The sequence below is a fragment of the Poromitra crassiceps genome (genome assembly GCF_964638095.1).
Source record: "Poromitra crassiceps genome assembly, chromosome: 30".
Classification (NCBI taxonomy): Eukaryota; Metazoa; Chordata; class Actinopteri; order Beryciformes; family Melamphaidae; genus Poromitra; species Poromitra crassiceps.
Window position 1 is genome coordinate 14,793,437 of NC_139652.1, and position 8,653 is coordinate 14,802,089.

At 44.7% G+C, this 8,653-nt stretch overlaps 1 protein-coding gene across 1 annotated transcript in view; it reads left to right on the plus strand.

The window, feature by feature from the left end:
* The window catches only part of LOC310800496 (aldo-keto reductase family 1 member D1-like), a gene marked incomplete at its 5' end in the record, with an annotated part of 49,537 nt that extends 46,064 nt beyond the window's left edge, over window positions 1-3,473 (plus strand). Inside the window, 3 exons of the mRNA XM_083663099.1 lie at window positions 1,525-1,690; window positions 3,147-3,229; window positions 3,322-3,473. Coding sequence (XP_083519225.1) covers window positions 1,525-1,690; window positions 3,147-3,229; window positions 3,322-3,364 — 292 coding nt within the window. The 3' untranslated portion in view covers window positions 3,365-3,473. The remainder of the gene's footprint in view (window positions 1-1,524; window positions 1,691-3,146; window positions 3,230-3,321) is intronic.
* Window positions 3,474-8,653: the final 5,180 nt, after the last annotated feature.

The following is an 8,653-nucleotide window of genomic DNA, read 5'->3' on the forward strand; positions in this document are numbered from 1 at the left end:
AAAAACATCTGAAACTGAAATATTTTAGAGACCATTGTGTCACACTAAAACTCACGTGCACTTATTTAAAGGCAGAAGAAACTTATTAGGATATATTAGACCTTAAGAAAACTATGAATTGTTTTGAGGGGGAAGTCTCAGACAATTGGCTGTTCAATAGATTCAGAAAAAGTACTGAGTGCTGCCAAAGTATACTAGAAGACTACATGTTAAAATAAGACACCACAGTAGATGAGTATAGGATTTGACATTTATGGATTAAAATTTGTATTTAAAATATAGGAATTCCTAATTATTAAAACTATACAATTAAATTATGATTCTATACAATATGGACAGTACTCCTATCCAATGCATCCTAGACAATTTACTCACTAATTATCATTAAGGACCAATATCAGCATGATATATTGCCATATCAGCCTAACCGGAGTACTGACACATTGTTATGGTCACCACAGCCTCTAAAACAGTGAATGTTAGTGTTGGACACATTTTGATGGTCTGGGACTCACCCTCCCTCGGGTCTTGACTCGGTCTTGGACTCACCCTCCCTCGGGTCTTGACTCGGTCTGGGACTCACCCTCCCTCGGGTCTTGACTTGGTCTGGGACTCACCCTCCCTCGGGTCTTGACTTGGTCTTGGACTCACCCTCCCTCGGGTCTTGACTCGGTCTGGGACTCACCCTCCCTCGGGTCTTGACTTGGTCTGGGACTCACCCTCCCTCGGGTCTTGACTCGGTCTTGGACTCACCCTCCCTCGGGTCTTGACTTGGTCTGGGACTCACCCTCCCTCGGGTCTTGACTCGGTCTGGGACTCACCCTCCCTCGGGTCTTGACTTGGTCTGAGACTCACCCTCCCTCGGGTCTTGACTCGGTCTTGGACTCACCCTCCCTCGGGTCTTGACTCGGTCTGGGACTCACCCTCCCTCGGGTCTTGACTCGGTCTGGGACTCACCCTCCCTCGGGTCTTGACTCGGTCTGGGACTCACCCTCCCTCGGGTCTTGACTCGGTCTGGGACTCACCCTCCCTCGGGTCTTGACTCGGTCTTGGACTCACCCTCCCTCGGGTCTTGACTCGGTCTTGGACTCACCCTCCCTCGGGTCTTGACTCGGTCTGGGACTCACCCTCCCTCGGGTCTTGACTCGGTCTCGGTGGTCTGGGACTCACCCTCCCTCGGGTCTTGACTCGGTCTCGGTGGTCTGGGACTCACCCTCCCTCGGGTCTTGACTCGGTCTCGGACAAGCCAGACTCGGGATTTTCTTTCAAGCCCAGTTGAGACCACAAGGCCTATTCTGAGCCAGGAAAAACCCTGTTTCCATTGTGTGAAATTCTTTTCTCCTGCAGCAAATGATTTTATTAGGTGGTCTCGACTCCAACACCAGTGCATTGTTCAAGTAGTTGGCATGTAAAATCATTTGGTAAAAATCATTCCTCATGCACACGATACTGAACATAAACAGAGAGAAACTTGTCTATACGTCTTAATAATCTGCCAGAATTGTCTCTGTGGTCTCTCCTCAGGGTGAATTTAAAAAGTCCTCCTATGCTGGAGGACGAGGTGCTTGTGTCCATTGGGAAAAAGTACAACGCGAGCAGCGCCCAGGTGGCCCTGCGCTTCAACGTCCAGAGAGGAGTGGTGGTCATCCCGAAGAGCTTCAGCCCCCAGAGGATCAAACACAACTTCCAGGTTGGTTCAGCTAAATAATAATTATGATGGAAGAGTGTGGATATGATCGTGTTAATGAAGAGGGAGTCGGGCGTCTGGGTAGCCTGGTAAACCAGCCGGTCACATGAATTCACATTTCATTTGGTTCTGTTAGGTTCTCTTAGGTTCTGTTAGGCCTCAAGCCCTGGGAGTGCAGAAATTGCAAAGTGTTCTAGCCAATCATCAGTGGGACAAAAATGGAAACCAACAGACAAACATTACCCACTTGCTCCCTTTTATAGATTTATAAGATAGATATTTATAGATAGATATCATCATCAAATTAGTGTCATCCAGAGATGGGGACTTAAACTTGAGACTTGGACTTGAGTCACACTTAAGTTGTGCACACACAGTGACTTGAGACTTCTCCTCAAAGACTTGAGATTTGGGACTTGTGAACAATCAATTATTTGGCGCATTAACATTAAGGGGATGTCTAACAATAATGTCAACTAATCAATGCTGATACTGTATTTTAATAGATAAGGGAGTGAGGATAATACAGTACATGGTTTGAATTCCTTAGTTTGAGCTATGCAATGTTTTAAGCAGACCTGATGGCATGCAGCAGATGATGGAACACTCATAAGAGACTTGACTTGGACTTGTGACCAATCCCTAGCTCAAAGACTTGACACTTTGACTTGGACTTGCAAAATATGACTCGTATGCCTCGTCTCATCAATGTCGCCGCAGCTGCCTCTCAACTCGCCGCAAACTAAATAGTGACAGCCTAGGTTAGAGCAGTGCTAATATGAAGCTATCAGGCTTCAGGAGGGGTACGGTGGCGCAGTCGGTAGCGCTGTCGCCTCACAGCTAGAAGGTCCTGAGTTAGATTCTCGCCTGGGATGCTGTGGGCGCTGGAGTTGTGACCCCCCCATATCTTCAGTGCCTACTGCCCAGGTGGGCTATCTCGTCGAAAGGGCCTTTCTGTGTGGAGTTTGCATGTTCTCCCCGTGCCCCCCAGGGGGTTCCTCCGTACATAACCCCCACACTAAAAACATGCAGAAGATCGTCATCCGACCAGTGACGACAACATCTGAAGTTGGTCCCCGGGCGCTGGAAAGAAAAAGCGACCACTGCTCCTGGCCTCCCCCCTGGAGGAAAGGACAAGTCTGGATGGGTCAAATGCAGAGGACAAATTTCACCGGCCACCGTCAGCATGAGTGTGTGTTTGTGGCCGCATGCATGTGTTGAAGTGTTCGTGTGACAATAAAGACGGGCTTGTCCGTCTGAAATCGTGTTTATAATCGTCATTAGCATTAACTACTGTTTCTGTTGCATTAGGATCTATTACAAAATAGCGACGGTGTCCAAATTGCGCGAAAACGGTGCAACAGTGTCTGACAGACAGACATACACTTGTGGCATTATAGTGTAGATATGACATGTACATTAATTAAAATTATTTCAATAAATCCACAATCTGTTGCAGATATTTGATTTTTCACTCACTGAGGAGGAAATGACAGCCATTGAAGCGCTGAACAAAAATATTCGTTTCGTGGAGCTGCTGATGTAAGTGTAAGCTTTCTGACTGTTACATGGTACAAAAATGGACTGCAGTGCATATCATCATCACTTATAAAGTTTTTCTTGTTTTGATGCAGGTGGAGTGACCATCCAGAGTATCCATTTCATGATGAATATTAAACCTGTCGGACTTTGTCCTGTGATCTGCATCGTCTCCTGATTTAAATGTCTCACAGGAATCCTGGCAACATAATCTCAGAATCTCATTGACATGATCTACATATTTCATGTACTGGTACATCAAGTGAAGGTCTGATGACCGAAACGTCTGTTGTCGTCCAATAAATCTTTCTCCAAAGAAGAAGGCGAGAGACTTCATTCACTGTGCTGCACATCTCAATAGAAAACACTAGAGGGCTCCACTTGTCATACACTTAGGTGTGCACTGCAGAGACTTCATTCACTATGTGCTGCACATCTCAACAGAAAACACTAGAGGGCTCTACGTCACAGTGAACTCCATGCCCTCCAGCATAAGCTGCGGCTCTGATGTCGGCTAATGGCAAAGCTTTTCACCCTCCATCAGAATCAGCTGTATTGGCCAAGTATGAACACATACAAGGAATTTGACTCCGGTTTGCGTTACTCTTTGCTCTCAAAGTACTCGCACACAGAAAAAGGTATGCACAAGTTAAAACAAGGCATGGGTCCATTCAAACATTTACAAAATTTTGCATTGACTACTATTCTACAATAAGTGTGGTGTAAAAGTATTTTAAATACGTCTGAAAGAATATATGTACAGTATATGTATAAATAAGCCACACAGGGTCATAAGCAAAGGCTTATACAGATATATTTCCAGATATTGCACCGTTCTTTCCCCTTCAATGAGGCTTTGAGTCAGATATTGCAGTTATTTCCTCCCAGTAAACGTACATCAGATGAGTGCCAGAGATGCTCACAAGTCATTTTTTCCAAGTCTCAAGTCTTTGAGGGGCAAGTCAGTCAAGTTTCACGTCTTTCATCACAAGTCCAAGTCAAGTCTCTTATGGATGACCTTGACCAGTTGAATGTCTATAATAACCCTGTGGATTAAACTGGTTACACTGTTAATCATAAAACGGCCCAGAGGGAAAGTTTGAGTGAGCCTGTAACAAACTCCCCACACTATAATTAAAGGAACACTCCGCCCATTGTCAACCAGCTTTGTATCATTAGAACATCAGTACTATATCAGAAAACTAAACTGTTTTGAAGTCTAATTTCATTTGACAGTTATTGAGTGTTAGTGTGGACCAGTGACATCACTGGTCCACACTAACTCAAATTAATAACTCATTAACTCAAATCAACTCAATGACTGTCAAACTATTCATCATTCATCTAGTTTGACAGTTATTGAGAGTTGATTTGAGTTAATGAGTTATTAATTTGAGTTAGTGTGGACCAGTGATGTCACTGGTCCACACTTTAACACTCAATAACTGTCAAATTAAATGACAGACTTCAAAACAGTTTACAGTTTTCTGATATACTACTGATGTTCTAATGATACAAAGCTGGTTGAAAATGGGCGGAGTGTTCCTTTAAGACCCCAAAACAGCCTTTTGTGACAGGAGACCTCAAGCCATGCACTAATGAAAAACAGCCCATTTGAGTTGGATCAGAAGAGACAGGATGGGCTCTGCAGAGCAGTCACCTGTGGCCATACAGTAACAGAACAGCAGGAGGCAGCAGACACAATGAAGACTGTTCATTAACGAGCTCCATCTGTGTTTTCCTCATTTCTCTTTGTGTGTCCCATGGACGTTACCAAGCATGACAACGACTCTGAAGAAGCTGGAGACATCTATTGTAGTGGGAACTAGCACAGAAGTGGTTTTGAGTACCGGTACTTTGCCAGGTGTTTTACTGTATATCTGTCTGGACAGATTTTGCGAATGCGTAGTCTGTTCTCACTCCCAACTTGTACTATATAGTATCCCTGCTTTGTCACACACATTGAGGCCATTTACACCTGGCGTTAACATGCGTTTTCTGCCATCAGATTGCAATCAGATTGTATTTTATCACTTCAGCCTGATTCCATTTACACCTGGCGTTAACATGCGTTTTCTGCCATCAGATTGCAATCAGATTGTATTTTATCACTTCAGCCTGATTCCATTTACACCTGGCGTTAACATGCGTTTTCTGCAATCAGATTGTATTTTATCACTTCAGCCTGATTCCATTTACACCTGGCGTTAACATGCGTTTTCTGCCATCAGATTGCAATCAGATTGTATTTTATCACTTCAGCCTGATTCCATTTACACCTGGCGTTAACATGTGTTTTCTGCCATCAGATTGCAATCAGATTGTATTTTATCACTTCAGCCTGATTCCATTTACACCTGGCGTTAACATGCGTTTTCTGCCATCAGATTGCAATCAGATTGTATTTTATCACTTCAGCCTGATTCCATTTACACCTGGCGTTAACATGCGTTTTCTGCAATCAGATTGTATTTTATCACTTCAGCCTGATTCCATTTACACCTGGCGTTAACATGCGTTTTCTGCAATCAGATTGTGTTTTATCACTTCAGCCTGATTCCATTTACACCTGGCGTTAACATGCGTTTTCTGCCATCAGATTGCAATCAGATTGTGTTTTATCACTTCAGCCTGATTCCATTTACACCTGGCGTTAACATGCGTTTTCTGCCATCAGATTGCAATCAGATTGTATTTTATCACTTCAGCCTGATTCCATTTACACCTGGCGTTAACATGCGTTTTCTGCCATCAGATTGCAATCGGATTGTATTTTATCACTTCAGCCTGATTCCATTTACACCTGGCGTTAACATGCGTTTTCTGCCATCAGATTGCAATCAGATTGTGTTTTATCACTTCAGCCTGATTCCATTTACACCTGGCGTTAACATGCGTTTTCTGCCATCAGATTGCAATCAGATTGTATTTTATCACTTCAGCCTGATTCCATTTACACCTGGCGTTAACATGCGTTTTCTGCCATCAGATTGCAATCAGATTGTATTTTATCACTTCAGCCTGATTCCATTTACACCTGGCGTTAACATGCGTTTTCTGCCATCAGATTGCAATCAGATTGTATTTTATCACTTCAGCCTGATTCCATTTACACCTGGCGTTAACATGCGTTTTCTGCCATCAGATTGCAATCAGATTGTATTTTATCACTTCAGCCTGATTCCATTTACACCTGGCATTAACATGCATTTTCTGCAATCTGATTGCAGAAATGGTTGCCCTCTCAATCCGCATAAAGTTGCTGTATCCAGATTGAGAGGACACATTGCATTTACACTTGTGTTCAATGTGTACACAATGCATCCCTGACCACCTCCGGAGGTGGTTTGGCCGATCAGATTGCAATCCTTCTTCAATGCGTTTTGGGGGTGTTTACACCTGGCATTTCAAGTGATAAAACACAATCTGATTGCAATCTGATCACAGAAAACACATGTTAACGCCAGGTGCAAATGGCCTCATTGTGCGTTGGATGTAATGTGCCCCAGTACTGTTGTGCGTATGGAATACACCACGGGCGGCCCGTTAAAAAGCAGTCTGCACGTGTTAGTTCAAGTTACGCTGTGGGGCTGGAGCTGGTCTTCCAAGGAGGAAAATACCCTCTCTCTCCCTGGGTTTGGGTTAGGGTTTTGAGGCTTGAGCCCTATGCTTAACCCTAAGACCCCCTACCCAATGCCTAAACCCAACCTGTGGAGCCCCACAGCGTAACATGACCTTTGCCTGACCCCAACAGGTGCAGTGCCAGTGTAACGGCACACCCATGGTGCGTTCCATAATACACATTTTTAACAGTCCGCCAAAGTTGGTCAACGTTACCTCCAACGCACAGATGCGTGACAAAGCAGTGATATACTATATGATTGATTTATGATATACGAGTCGGGAGTGAGGACGTGTACGATGGAGTCAAAACCATGCAAGATGCAGTCACGAAACATTACAGGACGTGTATGACATCAAAAGGAAGGTCGACTTTTGAGAATGGGTGTTAAAAATCCCAAGCTGGTTTCCTGGACTCGATTTACCATAATGCATCACTCCCTCACCTCTGTTCCTTTTGCACCTCACTCAGCTGCCCACAATCACCCTTAATTACTTGTTTATTCTGCCTTTTTGACACAAAATGGCCCCCGTGAAATGGGTCTGATCTACATTAGTAGATTAGACCCACTAGATAGACATTAGTAGTTCAACCCAAACCGTTTATTGGACCATACAACAATGCCAGTAAGTGCTTGATATTAACCTGTGTAACCCTTATGTAATGATTTGTTGAGTTATACTTACCTGATGCATCTAAAGTTATGTGTGTTTATCGTCGACCTCCTGGGCTTCGTCATTGACCTGCTGTGTGTTGTCATTGACCTGCTGTGTGTTGTCGTTGACCTGCTGTGTGTTGTCGTTGACCTGCTGTGTGTTGTCGTTGACCTGCTGTGTGTTGTCATTGACCTGCTGTGTGTTGTCGCCGACCTTCAGTGGGGCCCATCCTTCACAATCAACTTCCTGTGGGGCCCATCCTTCGCAATCAACTTCCTGTGGGGCCCATCCTTCGCCATCGACCTGTGCATCACCGCCTTCCTGTGCGGCCCAGAGGTCTTCGCCGCCTGGCCACTACATACCTCAGCCTTTGGTGCCGGCCTCCTGAATGCTATCGCAAGCATCCAGACCCCTGAAGGGTCCTGCTGGCATCAGCGACCGCCTGAGTGCTGCCTGTCTCATCGGGGACCGGGGCTGTTCCACTCTTTGACGTGTGTTTGCACTTTTTATACTCTTTTTTTAAGTTTTGTTGTGATGCTTTTAAATGTCCATTTTATTCTCTTTTCTTTTCCTGTCAACCATTTTATGTGAAGCACTTTGAATTGCCTCTGTGTATGAAATGTGATTGACTTGACTTGACTCTTCAGCCCTGCAACCTGGTCGCTTTTTGTGTTTCCCAGTAGGTGGCACTATGCCGAGTCTGAGTGTGTGGGGAATCTGATTGTTTGTTGACAGAATTCGAATTAAGGAGAGAGTGAAACAAAGGAATCTTAATGGCTGTTCGCAGAATTCGAATTAAGGAGCAGATTGAAACAAATTAATCTGATTGGCTGACAGAATTCGAATTAAGGAGAGAGTGAAACGGCCAGCCGGCTGACCGATACCATGCCACCCCCCACAGACACAGATAACCCCCCCCCACCATCCCACCCCACACACTCAGACTCGGCATAGCGCCACCTAGTGGCAAACACAAAAAGCGGTTTATCTCGAGAACCGTTTGTCCAATCAACTTCAAACTAATGGGGACCTGTTGGAATGCAGTGCCAAATGTCATGCAATTTGGCATAGCGCCACCTACTGGCAAACACAAAAAGCGGTTTATCTCGAGAACCATTCGTCGGATCGACTTAAAACTCAGGGAGTGCG